The sequence below is a fragment of the Ambystoma mexicanum genome, chromosome 1p, assembly GCF_040938575.1.
Source record: "Ambystoma mexicanum isolate Mex_15411 chromosome 1p, UKY_AmexF1_1, whole genome shotgun sequence".
NCBI classification, from domain to species: Eukaryota; Metazoa; Chordata; class Amphibia; order Caudata; family Ambystomatidae; genus Ambystoma; species Ambystoma mexicanum.
In genome coordinates, this window is record NC_090921.1 from 230,049,877 (window position 1) to 230,074,415 (window position 24,539).

General features: G+C 45.1%; 1 protein-coding gene across 2 annotated transcripts in view; it reads right to left on the bottom strand.

Moving 5' to 3' along the window:
- SNAPC2 (small nuclear RNA activating complex polypeptide 2) overlaps positions 1–24,539 on the bottom strand; it is a 148,585-nt gene that overhangs the window by 91,717 nt on the left and 32,329 nt on the right. For both annotated transcript variants that reach the window (XM_069646439.1, XM_069646438.1), the window contains exon 2: positions 3,167–3,386. In XM_069646439.1, coding sequence (XP_069502540.1) covers positions 3,167–3,364 — 198 coding nt within the window. In that variant the 5' untranslated portion in view covers positions 3,365–3,386. The remainder of the gene's footprint in view (positions 1–3,166; positions 3,387–24,539) is intronic.

The window sequence follows — 24,539 nt, forward strand, 5'->3', positions numbered from 1 at the left end:
GCGGATGGCCTACCAACTACAGACCAATATCTAATCTACCTTACCCAACGATAATCCATGACAACCATATCTGCAAAGTACTATTCAACCATGTTGAAAGCAACAGAATACTCGACCACTCCCAAGTCGAATTCAGACCCATGAGAGGAACTGAATCAGCACTTCTCTCCATATGAGACGGCCTAAAACTAAACACCGACAACAGCACACAGTTGGCCCTCATACTACTAGACATATCAGCCGCCTTTGACACAATCCGACACACAACACTAATACAGAGACTGGAGGAATGCAGCATAAAAAAAAAACTCTGCACAACAATGGCTGAAATCTTTCCTCACTAACTGAACAGAAAGAACACACATCTAACACTAAAAACATCACCTGCGGTGTACCACAATGATCAAGCCACTACCCTCTCCTCTCCTCTTCAACATCTGCATGTTCCCCCAATGAAACTCATTCAAACCCATGGAATGACCACCTACAACTACGCAGTCAATACCAAGCTCATCTTCTAGATAACCTCTACCCAAGACGTAAACAACACCCACAACAAATGCCGCCACAGACATATACACCTGGATGGCAGACAACAATCTCAAACTGAATCTGACCGAAACAGAAATAATTATCTCCCTCCCCTTTTTTGTTCTACGATGTCTCTTCATGGATTTAACATCTGCGTCTAAATGCAGCTTTCTGCTTGGCTCTGTGAGGATGTGCGCAAAATACATTTTAAATAAAATCAATCCAGAAGACAATGCAACACACAGACATACCTGAGGTGGTCACTGTGCATGGGACCGCAACCAGAGACATCATCAGCGATAAAAAAAAATAACACAGGGAATCCTAATGGACAACAGACTTTCTCAAGAACCACATGTCAACGCAATAGCAAAAAAGCGCTTTTACCTCCTGCGACTAATCTCAACTCCTCCTCCCCTAGCTCAACTTCCCACACAGAACCCTTGCAATCATCTCCTTGGTGCTATCGAGAGTAGACTATGCAAACAGCCTCTACCTTGGAATGCCAGAGCCCCTCCCAAAAAACCCCCACATCTAATACACATCTAATACTGCAGCTAGACTACTCCCGAGACTAAACCAATCCACACAAGGCCTGAGAAGCCTAAACTGGCTACCAGTAAAAAAATATAACGCATTCACTTTAACGCCCCCTGCATCGCTCACAAACCACTACACGGACAAAGAGCCACATTTTTCCAAGTTAAAATCAACCGCTACCAAGCAGGAAGAAGGCAACGAAATCCAAATAGAATTGAAACATTACGAGAAAAGGACATTCGAAGGAAGCGCATTATCCCATTTGATAGACCAATTATGGAACTTGGTACCAAAGGAAATAAGACTGACGGAAGACCACTTAACTTTCAGAAACCTATTAAAAACCTGGCTATTCAACTCACCAAAACAATCATAAAAACGTGACCTGCACCACAAACCATAGTCAGCGGCCAAAGCAAATATGGAACAATACGGATCCAAGAACCAACAATAAAACAACCACACACCCACAGCCAAACAGAAACCAAATAACCACCCCCTCTTCTTTTACACGCCAACATCTCTCATATAATACTACACACGCCCAAAAGGGCTAGCAAAACTACACACAAAAACCACGCACCCACTGCTAACCATGCCACAAGACCAAACACTTGCAAACAACAAGCTACCCAGACACTGGACGCTATCCCTCCGGACATTAGCCCGGTGCACACAACAAAGCACACCCAGAAAGCAGACAGACAAACACCAACGCCAATTTCTCCTGGTTCTGCAAGCATAAACAGAAGAGCACATCTTCCATCTTATCCCTCTTCCCTCACTAACCAACCCCACCCACTTTTCTTACAGAGCCACGTGAGCGCCTGGAGAACATGCAAATGGCAGCAGTGTGCAGTATAAATCATTACGTAGGAATCCAAATTCAAACCATGTACTCAGTCCGCCAACCATCTTTAGACAGGCTAATATAGCTACAAGGGCAAATGTGTGCTACTCAGAAAACATTTGACATAGCACTGTTGCAAATTAAATAGTTATTCGGAACAGAACCATGTGCACCGGGAGTTTGTCAATTTGTTAAATGGGGACTGATTACTAGCTTGTATGGGCTCCCGATTCAGCCATTAGTAGCAGGTGGCACCAGTGCTCCACATAAGATTTCTAAGTGAGAGTGTTTTACTACCCATTTTAAGTTGGGAGTAAAGTATTTTTAAGGAGTACAAAGTTAAGTCCCATTCCCAATAAGAATATTTTATAAGCAAGCAAAATATGTTTTAAACATTAATGAGAATTTAAAAAAAAAATATTTCTTAAAACTTAGTAATTCAAGCACATTAAGATTTTCCCTCTGCACATCAGGCAGTAATAGTAATAAGAGTTTTCTCCTGTGGAACTACATATACTACTGTTCCAAACATATCCATGGAGCTGTGTGGGTGAAAGCAAGAGGACAGGCTCCTCCTATGTGCCAGTCTCCTATTTTTTTTATTGAAAATATTTTTGCTCCCCATTTTTCTTTCTTGGGAGTATTTGCCTATTTTTAGGGAGTAATTGTTGCACATACAGCCCTGATCTATAGGGCTGTGGGTACTAAACAAGAAATTACACAGGCCCCTATTTACAACAGAAATAACAGAAGAATGGAACATACGTGATATGTTAGCATGATCTGTTTCAGGGGCAACAGCCCCCAATTTCCCGAGGTGTGGCTACACGGATGGTATGCCTGTGATAGCCATAGAGCGCACAAAGGTTTTCCGAAAGCAGGCCTACAGGAAGGAAGGTTGAAGCGCAATACCATTAGGAACACCTACATTCAGTTTGGTTTTGGGCCTCAGTGGGAAAGATGTAGCATATAGAACAGTCTGACAAACAGGTTGTTCTAATGGCCATTTTGTTTGTGCCTCCTTCTTCCCCCCCAGTCGATGGTGCTTGCAAGGATTCTAACCTACGCCATCCACTTGCTTGCCATGACCATCACTATCCTAGTTCCTCCTGTCAGGGACTATGCTGCGAATGCAGCGTCCCAACTCCAGAGACGCTGCATTCTACAGTGGTTCAATGAAGCAAAACTTCGAGCTGCAGTCAGGATCCTACCAGTGCTGGTACCCAGAGCATCTTCATACAGTACCTCAATCTCTTTTTTCCTGGGCAGTTTCTGTGCCAACACCCCTAGGTCCAGCTCCTTTTGGTGGGCCTGCTCCTTCAGTGCCCTCAGTAAGCAGATCTTCTCTTTCTTTGCCCAGAGGCAACGGTTTGGGTGCCGTAAGAACTTTGGATCGATTGCAAGGCGCATTGGCGCCACGCGTCTTCTGAGCGGGGGCTTCATCTTTCAATGGGGCACACAGGAGCTGAAAGCCAGACAAAAAGCGTAAACAGTTCAATATAGATTTGTTTACTTTTTTTTATTGGTTTGTTCAAACCTTTACAAAAAATACAATTTGAGAACAATAGGTAAAAAAACCAAAAAAAAACAAAAAAATAAGAACTTCATAAAACTAGACCGTTCTTCAGAACTAAACAGTACTTCACAAAAAGCTAAAACAGACGCGCAAAGACAATTACATACGGTCATCTCATCCCCCCACCCCAAAAAAAACATTCTACTATTGGCATTTTCCAAGAATTTATGAAAACGGCCATGGCTAAGCGCTCTGAGGTAGATGCTGTATACAAGGATATTTTCCACAAATCGTCTATATCCACCCAACCAGATTGTTATATGTAAAAAAATAAAAGAAAATGAACAATCTTTCCTGTTGGAGGGCTGGACATTCCATAAACAGGTGGTTGGCTGATTCTATGACCTCTTTGTTCTTGCACCATCGACAAACAGATTGAGAAGAATCCAACTTCCCTCGCCTTATAAGGATCTCCTTCGTAGGAAGCAAGTTATAGGCGCATTATAAGCGAACAATAGTATTGGTTCGGGAAAAATAAAAGGTACGATGCAATTGTACCTCTTAATTTATATTCATGAGAAAAGTGCTGTAAAGAGGGATAACCGTGAAAGGAATTAACAGTATTAACTCCAGAGTATCAGTGACCAGTTCCAACTCCTGCAGAAGTGATTCACAATACAATTTCAGTTTCCCTAAAAAGGTCAGACAATCGGTCCCTAAAAAGGTCAGAGAATCTGAACATGGTCTGACCCTGTCCTGCAAAGCAAGGCGTGCGTCTGTGTACACAGTATCAGTGTCATAAGATACATTTTCTGGTACCATGACATAGTCTACCACTGAGCCCGGGCCTTGAGGGACAGGAGCCCCAATTCATATCTTATCGCTGCCACGGGGACAGCATTGGGGACTCTCAATACACACCACCACATTTTACCCTCTAGCCTGTCCAGCCAACCATGCGACTTTATGGGCCAAAGTTCCAAGCCATATACCAATATGGGGATTACTTCCCCTCATAAAATTGGACTTCTGCCTATCGAAAACCTGCCAAATTTCCTATCAAATCGATACCAATTGATTGGTTGCGTTTTGGGATTTCATAGTAAGCAAAGCTTGTATGTCTCTCAATGAGAGATATGAGGTAAAATGAAAGCCCAAATATGTTAGAATCGATATTCTGCCCACATGACAATCTTGAAGCAGCCATCTGCAAGATATTAATTTCCTGCCCCTCGAGAGCTCCAGAATTTTCATTTGATGTATTTATTCTCATCGCGTTCTCCATTGCGGGATTAGAAAATGCATCTGGAAGTCTCTGCATTCCAATCCTGGAGCAATCAAAGAGCAGATAATCATCTGCGTAGGCCATCCATTATGTTTTCCTTGACCCGAACTTGGGAGCTATAAGTGCGCCTGGAATCAAAGTGTCTTCTATATCAGAGACGTAAAGGTTAAAAGGCAGGGGGCGAATACGCATCCCTCCCTTAAACCAGAATCAACTACTAGTCTACGAGAAAGATCCCCACCATGATTTAACCTTACTAAGATGTCTGAGTTATCATGCAAACCTATGATCAGCCGAGGAAGACCCTGTGGTAGTCCCCATTTATCAAATTTTGACCAACGTCTGTGCCCATCAGCCTGCAGAAAGGTCTATCGAGGCTACATACACAGTTTAAGTTACTTACCTATAACTATTGTTCTCCAGCATGGGTCGGGCATGGATTTACTTGCTCATAAATATTGCCCGTCATCAGGCTGGGAATCCTCAGTAAAAGAAAAAACAGTTTCACGTTCACTGTAAAACTGTATTTCTCCTCCAAACCATCACTGTCCTCTAGGTCATACTGCCCCATCCACCGACAGTCACTGGCAGCCGTCTTCAGATTTGGTAAGCACATAAAGTGGCATAATGACCAAGAAGAGCCGCAGAGGGGCCGGAGGGAGGGTTCGCATGTGAATCCATGCCAGACCGATGCTGGAGGAGAACAACAGTTAAAAGGTAAGTAACCTTAAGCCTTGGACAAAGCCTTCCCATGATTCCCAGGTCCAAAGTTCACAAACAATTGAGAAGTCTTCCAAAAAATCTTTGTGCGTGGCACGTAGAACTTTAAGGCACGAGCAACGACCAGTGAACGTAAGGCCCTCTCTGCTGGTGACGAAAGGTTCGGGAAGAAAACGGGCAACACCAAAGGCTAGTGGAGGTGGAATTCAGACAGAACCTTCGGCATGAAAGTGGGGTGTGTACGCAGTACCACCCTCGATTCGTGGAAAGTCAGATACAGCTGCTTGCAGGATAGGGCATGGATCTCACCTACACGTCTAGCTGACGTGATGGCCACAAGAAATGCCATCTTGCACGAGAGAAACTTGAGTGGGGCTTGATGCATAGGTTCTAAAGATGCCCCCATGAGTCTTGTCAGGACCACTTTGAGTTCCCAAACTGGGGGAAGGCGCCTTTACCGGAGGGAATAATTGAAAAAGCCCCCTGAGAAACTCCTTGAGGAGTTTGTGGGACCACATCGAGGAACTTCCCAGGGATCTGGTGTAGCGTAACATGGCCGCCAGGTGTACCTTGATGGATGTGTGAGCCAGCCCAGCTTTTGTCAAGGAAAGCAAGTATGGAAGAATCTGTGGGACCATGACCCTAAGATGGGTAATCTTCTGCGACCGACACCATGTAGCAAAATGCTATCACTTATGGCCGTAGCACTTTAGAGTCAACAACGCCCTGGCTTTGGCAAGGACCTCCCTGCAGTCCACTGGCAGCTCATAACCTCCAAACACTAAGGTTGCAGGAGCCATGCCTTCAGTTTCAGAGATCCTAGGTTGTGATGAAGGAAGTACCAGTAAATTGACTGGAGGTGACACTGACAGGCTGAGTAGGTCCGGATGCCATATCTGGTACCACCCAGGAGTATACTAATAGGTACCCTGGTCTTCTCTCAAAGTAACAACAAATGTACTATGTAGGAGCATTAATGATTAATTGATCTAAGTTCATATGTTTTTCTGTTTCCTAATTTTCTTTATTTGCAATTTGTATGTTATATTCTATGTCAATTCAAAAAAACAATTCTTTACTTTTCACAAACAATATTGGTTTTTAGGTTTAAGGTATTGTCACAGAATATGTAGGTATTTTAGGTATGGTCATTGAATATGTACCAGTCACTATGTGACTGCATTATTATTAGATGTTGTTATATCCAGACACTTCTGTATGTTTTCTTTACCTGTGACTCTTGTAGGACACAGATTCTTCTAGATAAATACATATGAATAATTGACAGCAAACTGTGCTGTTCATAGTGTGGATCTCTATTTCTTTTTGCTCAAAACGTATTCTGTCCCAGATCAACGCCTACACAAAGGGGCAACCCTGTTTTTTGTAATAGCTTAATTTGCAACCATAGTTGCATAGGGAGTGTGATATTGATCCTATTCAATTAGGAAGCAGCTAAGGCATTTACCTAGCTGTCTACAACTGCTCTCCATAGAAATTCCCCCACAGAACTTTCCCCTTGATAGGTGGACTGACGAATCTGCATAAACTACAATAGAATGGCTGAGGGTCAAAGCTTCAGCTATGCCCTTGACCTGACAGCAGACATTATCCGAGAACCCTCGATCTTTGATCCTACAGGAGCTAATATTCACGTGACTCCCACTTCTGGGAGCGCTGACCTACTAAAAATCAAGAAAAAGCAATTATGAACTAAACTCCATGGTCGTTTCCTGCGAGAATACTGAAGAACCAACACTATTCCAGCAGGTCTCATTGTCAGGAATGAACCACACATTTTTTCTGTGAGTACACCACTACATTCAGTCATATAGCCATAAAATACAGCCGGGACCTGATGGTCCTCACAATCACAACTGCACAGAGGATTAGTAAAAACATCCAAAAAACTAGAAAAAGAGGAACAGCAATTCATCAATAACACCTCTATAGCTGATGCACGTGAACAACTTTTAGCAACTAAAACTCCTGGAAGAATTCAAGAACACAACTATTGCAAAAAAAAAAAAAAAACTTAAGACATTTGGACCTGTGTTTCCCTACACCACAGATAACGCGATTGAAGCAGCTAAAGTACAACAACTGGCACAAAATCAAGGGCAATCAAGAAAAAAATGGGTTTCATTCTCCAACTTAAGAAGTAACAGCTCAGACGACCAGAATCGCCAAAACAGCACACCAGGGTACGGACAACCACAACAACCTCCACAACATTTTTTAGGAGGAGGTGGAATGATGGGGGTGGGGGGAGAACCAGGATGGGGCCCACCATGGTTCCATCAATTCACACCAATGATGTGGGCACGAGGGAGGAGACGACGAACCCGATAAGGGAATCACCAAAAGCCATCTTCAACTTGGCAAACATAGACCAAACCACAGCACAGACATCCATATTTTCCAAGGGTCTGACCTATGTTCCTACTCACCAGACAGACTGGTTAAATACCAAGTTGGAAATTAGAACGTTTTTCAGAACAATACGTTTTAAAACCTTTTTTGAGGATCAGAGCCCTGCGGAGACTGAACCTGATTCAGGACTCCATGTCCCGTCTACCCTTTGCCCGCCTGACAACCAAATCAATCCAGAAATTATTGCTTTTGAGAAATGCATTATGGCAGATCTTAACTTAAAAAAAATAAATAAAAAAAACAGTTCCACCACAATATTTCCAGAGAAGAAAATAAAGCTATCACTGAACTCTCAACAGGGCTCTAGTGATTAAACCAGCAGATAAAAGGTGGAGGTATTGTTCTGATGACCTCAACACAATATAAAGCTATGGTCAATGTGCTGCTAGAGGATGGGGAAAGTTACAAAAAGATTAAACAAGACCCCACGAAAGGCATCTCTGTGGAAATCAACGAGATGGCGACCTATGCTAGAGATCGAAAGTGGATTACTGCTAAAGAATTAGATTTTCTTAGTACCAACCAAGGGAGAACACCAACTATTTACGCACTTCCCAAAATTCATAAAGACACAGAGAACCCACCTGGGCGACCTATTGTCTCAGGATGGAACCAGAATGTCAGTTTATAGACTCTTTTTTGAAACCGATGAGTTCTCCAACACCGACGTACTTCGAGATACGACAGATACTATTCAGATTTTTGAAGGGCTAAAGTTTGATGAAAATATTAATTTACTTGTAACCATGGATATTCACTTTCTATATACGAGCATACTACTAACAGCAGCCATTGAATGCATGAGGAAACACTTAATTCAATTCAATATGCAAGATAGAGTCCCTGAAAACCTTATAATTGAATTGTTGACCGTGGCCCTATCCAAAAACCATTCTGAATTTGATGACCAATTCTTTTTCCAAACTAAGGGCACAGCAATGGGCGCCACCTTTGCGCCTAGTCTAGCAATCCTATACCAAGCCCTCCAGATAAGGTGCGTATTGTGCCTTTTGACGCATGTAATTGTAGCCAATACGGATGATTTTATTTTCTACTACGTACCGTTTATGCTGTATTTACTCATTTAAAAAACACTTTATACCACTAGATGGCAGTGTAGCGTTTCTTTTGTTCATACCCTTAACGTCTAATAGCTTCATATGCTAAAAAGTAAAGTTTACTTTGATGTCTTTAGTTGAATGTTCTTTAACCATACATAACAAGGTAGAGGTTTGTGACGAATCTCCAGACCCAAGTGAATTTATGGCAGAACTTATTTTTTGTGTGTTTTTAAGCGCTGAAAACAAAGTGGGTAAATCGGGATGTTTTGCATTTTGCATCTTATAGTTTTCCATTCAGGATGTCGAAAATAAAGATACAGTGATATTATTTCAGCCCAACATGCTGCTATAAGGATTTACATATTGTCATGATGCTTTTCTACGATATTTGTTTATTTTGCAAGTAAACTCTATAGGACAGTATTATTGTAGGTCTTGACACCCAAAACTTAAAATTTTGTTCCAAGTAAAACACAGAAGGTGGTGGCTGTGCCCAAATTGAAGAGTGGGTTAAAATTAAAGATTCACTGTTTAGCGTAAGTGTGTGATCCTGGGCAATATCACCCCGGACTTCAATTGCAAAAATTGGAGTGCTTATAAATGATGAAGTTTAGACCCTTACAATAGGACCGTTTTAATAAGTGTAGGGACATATTGTGCATCCTGGTGCTCCTCTGCTAGTGGCTCGAATACTGCTGGATAGAATTGCATTATTGCTGCTCTGGCCCTCCTCCCCCCAGTCTTGTAACGCTGGATTTGACAGGCAGACATAGTCTCACCAGCCAGTCAGTGCACAAGAGATTCTACTATAGCGGACTGTGGTAGAACCAACATTACATTTTCTCCCCTGTTGCTCCCAGCCACTGAAGTTGCTTGGGCCGTCCCGAGTACTGCCCCACCCTCCGCAATGTCCTGTTTTGCTATGATATTGAGTCTTTCATTGCACACCATCTGCCATTTTCACACTTTCTAGGACCTTCAGGATCTGCAAGAAGTGGGCGTTTCAGATTCAAAGGAGGGAGCAGTTAACTGATTGTAACATTGAAGCTGCACTAGAATATTCTTATTACAATGGTTAATGAAGTTAGATGCCCCTAAACAAGTAGGTTTGCCACTCCTCCACAGTCTCTGAAGTTAGTGCCCCTCCCAACATTTGAAGGGTTAGCCCACACCTACATTTTAGCCTACGTGCATCCCTGGATGTGCACACTTGCATTTTAGGCAGAGAGGTGAGTGAACCAAATTCCCAAAACTGGCAGCGTTAAAAGTTTTATTGTGTGTGTTCAGAAAAAATGTACTTGAACAAATGCAGTAAAACTTTAAAGCTGTTACTTTCAAGAAAGTCCTCCATCACCTCTCTGCATATTGCCCTTTAAAATATACTAATTGATAGTTGGTCCCCACAACAGACCATGGGGGGGGGGTAGAAAAGTGGGGGGGAAGAGCCTCCAAGTTTGCCCTGCCTATTTTCTGAAGTGGCCCCTCCCATCACTACTTAATTCCCTCCCCACCCCACGCCCCTCCTGAAATGTAGGCTTTTTTGTTGTGCCCCTGCATTGGAGGGTGGTCAGGTAGGTCGGCTCACAAGCCATCAGCCACCCCCACTCCTCCCCTCACAGTGCGGAAATAAAGAGGCGGTAGCCAACACATCTGCAATAATTCCTTTACTTGCTGCACCATGGCCCGTTGCAAACCTGCTCTGTAATGTATAATTTATAAAGTTATGCTGGCTGTAGTAAGACGTGCGCTTGCTGTTGGGCTATACCACGAGGGATGGGATGTTACCCCATGCAGGGATGAGCGGTTCCATTACCCTGCACCAAGTACGAGCCAAGTACTGTTTGCTGCCTGCTGCTTGCTGCCACCCCGCTTTTGGATCACTAGGAACAGCTGGGAATTGCTGCCGCCGCCGCTCTACAGCCCCGTTTGGCCGGAGCAGCTTTGGTGCTGCGGCATTGACTTTGCCCTGGGAGGACATCTTAGCTGGTAACACCAGCCTGCCTGACTCTGAGGTGATTGTGCACTCTGTACTTTCTGTCTGGAGCCGACCGAAGTTGTGCCACTCTGAAGTTGTGTGCCACTGCAGTTGTTTGGCCCGCTGTATTGTGTTGGCACTCCGGTTGGGTACTCCGTGTGTCTAACACCCATTTCTATTACTTTGAAGGTGTTTTACGTTCGAGGAGGCTCCGCCCCTCTGGACGAGTGACGTCTTCTGATCTCCTTCAAAAAGCCACTTCCTGGCCCACCCGTGCCGCGCACCAAGTATGAGCCAAGTACTGTTTGCTGTTTGCGGCGTCATATCCCAGGGTTCCATTCCTCTGGATTTGCAAATCTCACACCAAGCACAGTGGGTGCTATGGGCCCTGGTGTTGGGGCAAAGTCATACTGTGCGCCGGATCAAGCCCACGAGCACCCACCTATTGCCTTAGGAGATTGCGGGCTGTATGCCTTTGATCCTTGGGCTGTGGCACTCCTGGGTAAATTCTGGCACCTGGTTTTGGCTTCCCTCAAAGAGCCGGGGTATTGATAAGAGAGGAGTGTTGTATTGGGGCTGGGCTCTTTTGGGCGTATGATTTACTATCACTGCATACCCTAGTTATGTCACTTGCCATGGGTAATTATACTTTGTTTACCCTCAATGTATAACTGGCTTTAGTTGAGGTTGATTGTTGTTTCCTTTACACTTACACCATAGTCCTGCAGTAGTTTTGCCTGTTGGCTTGTGCTTCAGGTGTAGACTATGAGCCGAGCTTTTAGAAGCAACTCCAAGTCTGAAACTATTCCTAAAGCTCAAAGAAAATTGGGGAGGTCTAAATTGCCGATTGGCACCCCTCCTCTTTCACTTTCCCCCAACAAAAAAAAATAAATAGATAAAAAAGCTCCCATCGATGCCATCCTTGCCTGATGTAGAGGGGGCAGCTCCAAATCAAGAAGAGGCTCTGAATGCCCCTAGAACGGAGGACTTAGTCCTGTGCTTGGAGTCTTCGATTACAATTTCTCCTTCGGCTGTGATGCTCCCCACCTTTTCGGTGCAAGATGCCAATGATAACGACGAGGTGGTGGCTTGTGACAGGGCGCATGTTCATTAAATCAGTTGCACTCCTAGGTTCGACTATGAGGGTTTCCCTCATGTGTCTGATACCTCAATGTTAGCTCCGACAATCATGACTGAACTGGGAAAACGTGTGAGGCTCTCATTGGGCCCTTCCTCTCCTGCTCTCAGTCTTTTCCCTTTCGTGAACAAGTCCATTTTCATCTCCCGGACGAACTAAGCCGCAAAAAAAACAGCATTTTCGATAGAGACCTGCTCTCCACTCCCGTGAGGGGAGAGGGAGATGGTGTGCCCTCTTGTTACAACAACACACATGGTGTCCATATAGACCCACCCGGGAACCTCTTGCCCCGTGCACTCGATGTCCTGAATCTGGGCAATGATGAGGTTGGCTCTATTGCATCTAAAGAGGAGGCACGGTCCTCTTCAACCCCAGAGGACTCACTTGCTGGTACTTTCCCAAATGATCTGCTCAACTTTCCTGTCATCTCGCGAATACTTAACCTCCTGGACAAGGGCCACAAGCTTACTCATTGCACCCTGAGGGAAACGCAAGGCTCTTTAGCCTTTATGAAAGAAAAGATGGCTAAATTGGAAGGCTTCATCTTTGCGGAGGAACAATCCAAAGCATTTTACTTCGCACAATTTGAAAAAATGTTGGCTAATGTTGTAGTGCAACTCCACCTGCTCCTACCCTGCTTGCAGTACGGTCGCAAGGCTCTCAGACGGAAAAGGCACATTTAAATGCCCACTTGCCTCAAAGATCGTATTCGTGCTGCAAGGGGACCCAATGGCTGGGTCTCAACAGCCTGCCGTCGAGGCCATAGATCTGCTGGATGTAGCCAAACTCCAACATGATCGTCTTCTCCAGGTTGAGCACATATTGTTCAAACTGGTCGCAAAGTCTCAACCTTTGGAAGATTCCGCCAACCGTTGTGGAGGAATGGAGCTCGACAATAGGGTTGAGCCCACACCTGACAGTCCTTCTGCTTTGACAGCTATCATAGATAGCCAGAGCACCTCAGACCCTGTTGGTACCTCAGTGCCATGTGAGATAGTGGTGACCCAATTAGAACACGAGGAAAAGTAGTTCCCATCTCGCAAGGCAAAGAAGTCATTCTTGAGAGCTCAAAAACGCCTAAATCTTGTGAAGGCCTCCCAGAAGAAAGGGGCAAAGAAAGTGCTCAATGTTCCAGGCACCCACTCTGGTAACGCAACTACTCCCGAACTGAGCACCGGGAACAGTCAGGACGAGCAGGCCTTATATCTTTGCGAACTGAACGAGGAAAGTAAAAAACATCTACAGATTAATGCCATAAAATGTGGTCATGTGCAAGTGCCGTCCTCTAACCCCCCCAAGGACTCCAGCTGCCAAGACTCAACCGCAACTTCACTGCTTTTTTCCTAATATTGTAAGCAAAAAAGTGGTTATGCGATCCACGGGTGAATCAAAATCTGTAAGAAATCCTAAATTGGACATTGAGTTGCCGATCGTGGCACCAAATTTTGTGGACTCGCATGCCGACTTGGTAGGCCTTCAACCGGCCACTCAGGGGCGTCAAGAGGAGGCTGCCATCGCTAGAAGCCGAGAGGATAGGCAGGCCTCCTCAGTTTTGCCACGAATCACGCACTGTGATGAAGAACTAGCACAAGAGACCCACCTGGAGGAGCTCTCTGCAGACACTTTGTCCTTTTCGGAAATCCCCAAGTATATGAAGGTTATACTTGGTTAGGATTAACAGGTCCTTTTTGATGAATTAATTTTTTCAGATTCCTTCGTTAAGAAGTTTATCATCAAAGGACCTGGATTGGGTAAAGCTTCCTTCCCACAACAACTACAGAGTATTGTGTAGAGTCCAATCCCAGATAATAACGAAATTGATTTTGGACTTCACCGATGACTTTGAATTATTGGGTCTCACTCCTTGCCCGTTTACGGATATGGAGTGTGCTTGGGATTTTCTGGACTTTGGCACACCAGTCCCTACTGCAAAAACGGAAGGCTCTGCAGTAGCTCCCCTCGAGTCCCATGCCAACCAACTAACTATGCAACTTGCCTCCCTTAGGCAAGCGCTAAGTGGCCTGTCATGGCTGGAGCCACTGATTTAAGTGGCAGCTTCCATGAAACCTCCTCCATTGGACTCATAACACCAGCGGATTTCTATCGCATCCTGGAATTGCTGTGGTGCAACTAACCTTAAGACTTGGCATCGCCAGGTAGATCCACAGCAATTGAGATTTTAATGTTACAAGAAACAATGGTGCTAGAAGCTCTCGTGCTGGATGGGTATATTTGCTTCAGCGCCCCTGCACGACATACCTGTTTCGGACGTCCAGTTGGAGGCATTGCAATACTTATCTCCAACGCCCTTAAGGTGGCCTCACGCATTTTGGAAAAAACGGAATCATGCATTCTGGTGGAGTTAACATTTGATGACTGCAAATTCACCTCTCTATTCTTGATGTCCATATATTGGAACCCGAGAGCTGCCTCGCTGGACTTGACCCTAGAGGAGCTGAATCGAATCTTGGGCCATGTAGCGCTCGATTGCCCCAATCAGGAAATCATAATTGGGGCCAACTTAAATTCATTCTTGGAATTGGAAGGCACCTCTCGACCTTCTGCCTACTCTTCCTCTTATGCACTCCAAGCCTTTAGTAGAGGCAAGAGATGGGCCAGTTTCTTTGAAGCGTGGGGCATTTATCCCATCCAAATTGCCCCCCCGAGACCACCAAAATTTCTTGGAAACGTGGTACTTTGTCATCTCTTATCGACTATGTGTTTGCATCAGTGGCATGCTCGGGTCTGCTCAACCCCATCAAAATTCTGAGTTTTGGAATGAGCGACCATCGGATGTTGATCACTTTTCTACACCTGAGACTTGAAGCATATGAAAACCGGGAATCTGCTGCTATGGTGGAAAGCGACAGGCATACTCTGTCCGTTAGATGGAATTCCACTATCTGTCGCAAAATGGTGTTTCATGTAAATCGAGATCTTGTCGTGTCCCATGACAAGCACCTAGCACAGGGAAAGAATCATAAAATTAAATCTGAAGATGATTCGCTCGCATTTGGTGTGTCTATCTAAAGAAGGCAGTGAAAACAGGCGTCCAAAAGCTGCAAGCCCTTACCTGGCAGAGGTGGCTAAACTAAAAACTCAAAAACAGCGAGTTGTGGATCTTAAAAGGTAATGCTTCGAGCATAGCAAACTTGAAAAGAGAAAAAAAAAATCATTGTGGCTCGCTTCAAGTCAAAGCTGAAGTTACTGCGCTACGCTGCTTATAACCTGGCTAATCAACAAATGGTTGAACTGCTATGTACGAAAAACACGAGGGCGCAATGGTCCATTTTACGAAACCCCCTAGGCAAGGCGGACAACCGCATGATGGCGTCCATTTCGGGCACTGAATGGCGGTCGTTCTTCCTTAAGAAATACAATCTACCGGAAAAACATTGAAGGTTGGAGTGTCTGAAATTACAGTTGAAATTCCCTTCCGTTTGTCCCTGGGAAACCAAGGACATCGTTTGGGCAATCTCATCCTTGAAGTTTTCCAAAGCGGCTGGGCCCGATGGGCTGCCTCCTTGTGTATACAAGGATGATCCCGAGTTCTGGGCCAGGTAATTGCTCCCTTGGTATCAGTCAATATACCAATCTCGGAAAATTCCTCCCTCCTGGCTCTCGGCAATTGCAATCACAATTCACAAAAAGGGTGCTTTAAATGCCCCGGCAAACTTTAGGCCAATAGCCTTAATTGACATCTCAGCTAAAACTTTTGCAGGGCTGATTTTGAGTGAATTGGAATCTTATGTTAACACTGCCAATATTCTCTCAAAAGTCCAGGTCGGTTTTCGCAGAGCCATGGGCACGCAGCTTAATGCATCAATCATTGCCCATCTATTATCAACATCACGCGCTCAGCCAAATGGGACGATTTACATGGCATCTTTAGACTCATCAGCAGCGTTTCATAGTGTTTTGCGAAATCGTCTCTGGCAGAAGATGCTGTCCTATGGCATTACCTCTGAGTTGGTTGCTATCATAGCGGCGCTTCATCAAAATACTTCTTATAGAGTGCGCATCAACCCTGAGGGCCTTCTATCCGACAGTATCCCGACAAGAATTGGCGTGAAGCAAGGCTGCAACTTAGCTGCAATACTTTTTAATCTGTATCTGGCCGACATCGAGCAGCTATGGGAGGGAACAAACACATTTGCGGTAAACCTAGGCAAGCTACGTCTTCACTGGTTGGCATTTGCCGATGACGTCATTCTATTTGACAAGGTCCCCTTCGGGTTACAAAACAAACTTAATATCTTCCATAAATATTGTATTGAGAACAATTTAACTATCAACCCAGACAAATCTCACATAATAGTCTTTTCATCTAAGAAGAAACACTTGAGATTTAAGTATTTCATCAATTCCCAACCAATTATAATGAGGGAAGATATTATGTACCTGGGGTACCATATGTCAAACGGCATGTCTGTCGGCAAGTGGCATCTCCTGTTGGCGACCAAGCTCGACCAGCTGTCTGCACAAATGAGGATTATCTTCTCGAGGCACTGTAAATACTCGCTTTTGCCTCTACTTCACTATTACTCCATGAAAGTAGAGCCTGTTTTACTTTACTCCTTGGACGCTTGCTTAATAAATCTGGGCCTTTTATTAAATCTCCTCCAAGGTAAGATTTGGAAAAGGGTATTAGACCTTCCGGGCTACTTGCCCAATCCAATACTTATACACAAACTGGGTCTATACCCTTTAGCAGATAAAGGAATTTAACATACGCCAATCATGTTTAACAAAATGATCTCGCCCCCAGTTAACTGCTTATATGAGGACTTTGCAGAAAAGAGATGCTCAGTTAGCATGTGCAGAGAGGAGATGTGCTGCTGCATGTGTACGGAGGCTATGCCAATAACATGTGGAAAGGAAGTATGTGTTCATACATAGCACTTTTAGCCAAATTCCTACAGCCTTTAAGCACTGTGTTAACAGTTATTATCCCATTTCGAATGGTACTTGATTTATCACAGCAAAACCGAGCAGAATGCCAGGGGAGCACTGTTGGGCATTGTGGTGGGGGCTGGCAAGGACATGTTCGAGTCAGGCTGAATAAGGAAAGGGGAGGGGGAAAATCGGGTACACATTTGGACCCAGTACATTTTGTCCATTTCCAGCACTAATAGTAACTTGTGTGAACGGTCATTCTTCATTATTGCATTTCTTGTAAGAAAGAAGTGACTCATCTGTGGTCTTCGCTCTGCGCCACACCCATCAAGTCTACGTCAGCCCTCCACGTAATTGGAACTTGGGAAGTGCAGGCCGCCCTCCTGTCCGGTAGCTTTCCACCCTTTCTTTGGATTCAACGTTAGCATGTGCTTTGCCAACATTAGCCTGTGCAGAAGGGTGCCCTGCCATTAAGACTGGCAGAGAGGAGATCTGCCATTATAGCATGGGCAGAGGAGATGCTACGTTAGCACTCGCAGAGCAGAAATGTCCCCTAGTACGAACATAGTAAATATGTGTCATTTGCACGTGCCAAGAAGAGATGTGCCATTAGTGGGGAACAGAAGTGCAATTAGCATGCAGAGCAGAGATGTGCCGTTAGCATGTGCAGAGGCAGGATGTGGAGTTTGCACATGCGAACTGCACCTCCCGTTGCTCCACAGGATGTGCAGTTAGTACATGCAGGGATGGGATGTGCAGTGAGCATGTGCAGAGAGGGTATGTCCCATTAGCATGTGCGTTGAGAAGGAGTGTCGTTAGCATGCACATCTCCTCTGTCCACATGCGCGCAGTTAGCACGCATGTACAAAGAGCTGTCCTACTAGTATGTGCGCAGAGAAGATGCACCATTAGCAGACGAGAAGAGATGTGGCAATAGCATGCGCAGAGAAGAGATATGAGGTCACTATGGGTAGAGATATGTCCTGTCAATGAGTGCAAATATAAGGCTGGATAAACAGAACGTGTTCCATCAATACGTGAAAACAATGTCTGCCATTAGTCAGCATGCGCACGGTGAAAAGGTGCAATTTACACATGCAAATGACACAAATTTGCTCTTCAAGTGCTAAGAGCACATCTCTGAAAATGCTGAAAGGAGATGTGCCTTTACCATGTGCACAGAGTACGTGTCGTACTCGTTAGTATGTGTATGTGTCAAGAAGATGTGTAGCTAGCATGTTCAGGGAGGATATATGCCATTATCAAGTGGAGTGATGTGCTGTTACTATGGGCTCAGACGGGATGTGCCGTTTGCTTGTGGAGTGAAGGGCTCTGCGCAAGCCAGACAACTTTGTTCTACAACTCTTTTGGTCTACGGGTCTAATTTTACGTATGCACTGGGTATATGTGTTGGATACGTTTTACTCTCTTGCAGAGGAGAAAACTCATTTTTACTGACTCGAAATTGCATTTACTCTCTAATTTGAAAAATCACGCGTAAAATACTCCTACCTCAAAATCTTATCTGGAGCACTGCCTATACACATGGCAGACTTTGAGGAGACTAACATCCTGTCTGAAATAAACCCCTTCAGAGAGCAGATCCAGCAATGGAGGCGATATATTGATGACATTTTGTGCATCTGGGAAGGGTCAGAAAATGACCTTGTGTCTTTGAGTAGTTGAACAAAGTGGACAAAAATATCCAGTTCACAATGGATTACAGTAACATGGAAGTCAATTTCTTGGACTTAAAATTCAAAATGCCAATGGCACTTTGAAGTGTAATTTATTCGTAAACCTAGTGACAGAAACACTCTACTACATTTTCTGAGTGATCACCCTAAAAATCTAAAAAGAAAACCTCCCATATGGCCAGTATCTACGAATAAGAAGAAACTGCTCAGATGTACGTGACTTCTACGACCATGCAGAAGATTTAGACAACATGGCGGAACGAGGTTACCCACATAACATCATTTCCCAATCTAAAAAGAGGGAAAGATTCGACAATAGGGAAGCTCTACTAACCCAAAATGAAAATATCAGGGAAAAGGAACTAAGAACTACCTGTGTCATTACACACGCGACACATGCCTCCCAAATTCGGAAATAAAGCATTGGCCCTCTTACCAGACTTAGCCTTCCAGGTGAACTGTAACGCTCACCTGATTCCCACGGAGGCGCAGGTCTGGCTTTGAGTGCTGATGCTTCTTCAATGGTGAAGCGCAGGACTCTGAAGATGGACAGGAAGGGCCCCTCTACTCTGGCTTCTCCGGCTCGCTGGAATATTCCCCTGTGCGTGAAAAGGGAGTATTACCTACTGACTGAGTTATGCTCAAGCCTCCCACTCTCTTCCAACCCTCCACGATACCCTTCCACGGTTCCCCGTGAAGTCTCACCTTAGGGTCAGGAAGGATGAGCTCTCCATCCTGCTTCTGATGCAGGGGCGTGTTGAAACCCAGTTACTTCACTGGATTGAGGATTATGGGAGTTCAGGTAAGCTTGACTATTCAGGTAAGGCTCTGTAAAAGTTCTGTTGCAAGTTCAAAAGTCCAAGCTTAATAATAATGTTCATTGTCTTTTTCCCCTTAGGGGCCGGGGTTCGGAATGCCGGAGATATGGCGCCGACCCGAAGTGATACGTGCAGTTCCAGTAAATGACAGGTAAGTCCTGGATGAGCGCTCGGGTAATGTCTTTGCATTCGCTCATTCAATGACTTTGTCTTTTTTCCCTATAGGGGCCGGGGTCCGGATGCCTGGAAGCGGCAAGACCCGAAATGAAATGGGAATGACCCAACAGGTAAGACTTAAAAGGAAACTGAGCTTTTCCTATTCCCTTCCTTCTCTCACCTTGTTCTTGTCTTTCTCTCTAGGTTCTGGAAAGTGGCTGTGGATCCGGATGATCGCTGCTGAAGATGGTGGCGTCCAGGAAAGGTGAGTGAAATGCAGCGCTGCAGCGATCGTAGCGAAATGCTTTTAAAATGAGGTCTTCCTTTTCAGGATCGTCGGTGTGATGTCTCTGTGGTGCTGATTTAGCAGGTAAGGTCTTTTGTCTCCCTTTGCAGGTGACCCAGGATACTGACCGGCGTGGCTGAGGTCCAGATGCAGGAGCTGACACGGTGAGCATCCAGCTGCGAGGAGCAGAACAACGCGAAGCGTGAGTTGCTGATCGGGTGTGGTTTAAATAGCTTTGGAAGAAGTTCCAAGTGTGTATCCTTCCTCCGATCAGGTATGCATCCTTCCCCGACCACACCCGGGTGGAAAGTAATCCCACAGGTAAAGTAGTTCCATTCAGGCCTCAAGAGGGCCTGGATGTGGCAGCATGGTCTGCATCAGGTAAGTGCACATTAAAACACTTGAACACATGTCTAGCTTTATGAGCCTGGCGCCTAGGGCGCCAGGACATGGGTCCAACATGAGCCTGGCGCCTAAGGCGCCAGGACTGCGTCCAAAGGGCCCCAGCTTGGGCCCGCTGGCACTCCCGTGGGGGAAATGATGCCTGCCTCTGGGGTTGCTGGGTCGGACCTGGCTCCTTGGAGGTAGGCATCATGACAGTACCCCCCCTCAAGGCCCCTCCCAAGGTTCTTCCCTCTGGGGGTTTTGGCTTGTTCGGAAATCTCCGGTGAAACTTTTGTACTAATCGAGGTGTGTGAACATGGTTACTAGGCTCCCACGATCTCTCCTGAGGTCCATATCCCTTCCAGTCAACAAGATAGAAGAGTTTCGACTTTACCACCTTGGAGTCTAAAATGTCTTTAACTTCGAATTCTAATTCCCCTTCAATTTGAACTGGATCTGGAGGCTTGGACAATCGGGTTCCTGGTTGTACGGGCTTCAAAAGTGATGCATGAAAAACTGGATGTATACGCATGTTGGACTTGGTAAGGAGGAGTTTTATTTCGGCGCAAATCTGAGTTTTCTTTATACTTTTTCTTGGCTTGCTGTACATCAGTTGCAGCTTCTTTGAAGGCTCGGGTTATTGTGGAATGCAGACGATTTACTGCTGGCATTTCCAGGGTCAGAGGTGGATCTAGGTCAGAGGTCCGAGGATGGTGACCATACAAAGTATAAAAGGGGGTTTGTCCGGTTCCAGAATGCACTGAATTGTTGTATGCATATTCTGCGATCCAAAGGATGTCTTTCCAATTTAACTCGGATTGGTGTAACATGCACCGAAGATATTGCTCGAGAGTCTGATTGGTTCTCTCGGTTTGTCCGTCGGTCTGGGGGTGGTGGCTGGTGGATAACCGCACATCTATTTGTGCTAGTTGGCAACACTTCTTCCAAAAATGGGAGATAAATTGACTTCCACGATCCGAGACTAATATGGAAGGGAAACCATGTATGCGAACTACATTCTCCAGGAATTCCTTGGCCAAGGTGGAAGCAGAAGGCAAACCCTTTAAAAGGGATAAAGTGGGCCATTTTGGTGAATAGGTCCACAATTACAAGGATTGTGTTGTAACCAGCACAAGGAGGCAGGTCGGTTATCAAATCCATTGACAGGGTGTGCCATGGTGCCGGTGGAATATCCAAGGGTTGAAGTAGGCCGGCTGGCCTTTTCTTTTGAGCTTTGTTTTGGGTGCAAATTCCGCAAGACAGAACAAAAGACTTTATGTCTTTTCTCCAAGAAGGCCACCAGAAGTGACGTTTAATTTTTTCCTCCGTTTTAACGATACCAGGATGTCCTTCCATTAAAGATTCATGATGATGGGCAATAACAAGTTCTTGCAATTCTTTACTTGGCAGAAACAACCGCTCCTGGAAGTAGGGTAAGTCATCCTTAACGGTGTAATGAGGACCCTTCTGACTCCATTCCAGTAAGGTTGAAGAGTCTAGGAGTTGTTTTACTTGCGTTTGGATGTCCTCAATAGTGTGCAATGACGTTAAGCCTAAGATTCTTTGCTCAGGTACGATGGGCACAGGTTCTAAGCTCGAATTAGGTTCTTCCATGCTAATCCGGGATAAGGCGTCCGCTTTTCCATTCTTGCAGCCAGGGCGATAGGTAATTACAAAATCAAATTCCGCAAAGAATAGAGCCCATCGGAGTTGTCGTGAAGATTGAGCTTTGGCCGTCTTTAAATACTGTAAGTTTCTGTGGTCCGTAATTACAGTAATGGTGCGTCTTGCCCCGAGAAGATAGTGACGCCAAGCCTTGAAAGCAGATTTGATGGCCAGTAACTCTTTATCGGTAATTGCGTAGTTGATTTCAGGAGGAGAACATTTTCTGGACCAAAAGGCCACTGGGTGTAGTTGGTTAGTTTTTGGGTCTTTTTGCGACAGGACAGCTCCCATGGCCGAACTGGATGCATTGGTTTCCACTATGTACGGGAGATCTGGATGCGGGCGTTTCAGTACAGGTGCAGAGGTGAATTTGGTTTTCAGGTCCTGGAAGGCTTGTTCTGCTTCAAGAGTCCATTCGAAGCGTTCTTTAGGGGAGCGGTGATGGGTTGCACTGTTCGTGAAAATTCCGGGATGAATCTTCGATAGAAATTGGCAAAGCCGAGCATGCTCTGAACTCCCTTCACCGAGCTAGGAGATGGCCATTTGAGGATGGCGTCCACCTTTCGCGAGTCCATTCGGACTCCTTGAGGTGTCAGGATGAATCCGAGAAACTCAACTTCTGTGGTATGAAAAACGCATTTTTCGAGTTTTGCAAATAGTCTGTGCTGGCGCAATTTCTCAAGAACTGCCCTAACATGTTTTCTGTGATCAGATTCTGAAGAAGAGTACACCAGGATGTCGTCAATGTAAACAATGACACAGACATCGATAAGTTCCCGAAGAACATCATTCATAAAGTACTGAAAGGCGGCAGGTGCATTGCACAACCCGAAGGGGATCACCTGATACTCGAAGAGCCCAAATTTGGTGCGGAATGCAGTCTTCCATTCGTCGCCTTCTTTTATGCGCACCAGGTGATAAGCTCCTCGGAGATCTAACTTGGTGTACACACAAGCGTCTTTCACCTGGTCGATAAGCTCAGGGATCAAGGGCAGTGGATAACGATTCTTAATCGTTATTTGATTTAGGGCGCGATAGTCTATACACATTCTAAGGTCGCCTTCTTTTTTCGGCACGAAGAACAGAGCTGAAGAGACAGGAGACTTGGACGGGCGAATAAAACCATTGGCTAGGTACTGATCTAAATAGTTACGCAAATGCAGGTTCTCAGGTTCCGTAAGAGCATAAATCCTACTACAAGGTAGTTGAGCATTGGGTACCAGATCGATTTGGCAATCATAAGACCGATGGGGAGGTAACGTGTTAGCCTGTTCTTTCTGAAAAACGTCTTGGAATTCTTGGTATTCTGACGGTAGCTGTACAGGGGTGGCAGTTGCTAAGGCTAGACCCATAGCTGGATTTCTTGAATAACAATTTGGTTCACAATCAGGAAAACTTATCTTCTTTGCTCGCCAGTCAATTCTGGGATTATGTGTTTCTAACCAAGGAATTCCAAGAATTACTTGAAATTGTGGGGCCTTGATCACATCAAACACGATTGCTTCCCGATGTCCATCCTGACCCACCAGAGTCACTTCAACAGTGGAATGCGTTACTGGCCCTGAGGCTATTTCGGTTCCATCTACTGTAGTAATGACATCTTGGGTTACTTTCGGGCAGAGAGGAAGCTTGATCCTGGAAGCCAATTCACGGTCTATGTAATTTCCAATAGCTCCACTGTCGATGTATGCTTTTATAGCATGCAACTGCTGAGGCTGTTTTGGGTTCACGAGCACCATTGGCATGACAAAATGCGAGGTCAAAGAGTTAGTTTTCAAGCTCGGCAAGCGGACCCCTACGCTTGTCGGGCTAGGTCGTTTCCCGAATCAGGTGTCAATAATTCGTTATCAGTAGCTCCAACCACCTTCTTAAGTGGTTTAACTGGACAAATTCGAAGAAAGTGACCGGAAGTCCCGCAATACAGACAAAGTTGCATTTGCCGCCTTCTCTCTCGTTCTTTCTGCGTTAATGGTCCTTTAACGCCACCGATTTGCATAGGTTCAGATACGTCGGTACTCTTGGAGTTAGCGTGGGTTTTGATCGGTACTCGGTTTTCATACTTGAACCGATCTGCTTTTCTATTTTGAAGTCTGTGATCAAGTTGAACCACCAAGTCTATGTAGTCTGTGCAGACCTGGGGTGGGTTTACTATCTGAGCTAGAACATCCTTTAGCTCTCCACGCAGGCCTCGATGAAACAATGTGATCCTTTTGCTTTCGGGCCATCCAGTTTCCACAACCAGTCTGTTAAAGGTGGCAATGTAGGACAGAAGATCCTGATTACCTTGTCGTAAGGATAGCAGTTCGTTATCAAGGGCCTGTCCTTGAGAGTGTTGAGCGAACAATCTTTCCATGCTGGCCTGGAAGCCCTGAAAATCCTGGAGAATGGGATCATCCTGATTTACCAATGGAATAGACCAATCGGCAGCACTGCCAATGAGGTAAGATAGTATAAAGGCTACCTTGGTCTGATCGTTAGGGAAGGCTCCGGGTCTGCACAGAAAGTGTAAACGTCATTGGTTCATAAAGACGGCATATTTCTTGGGATCCCCCGCAAAACGGTCAGGCGGGGCGAAAGGCATGTGTCCA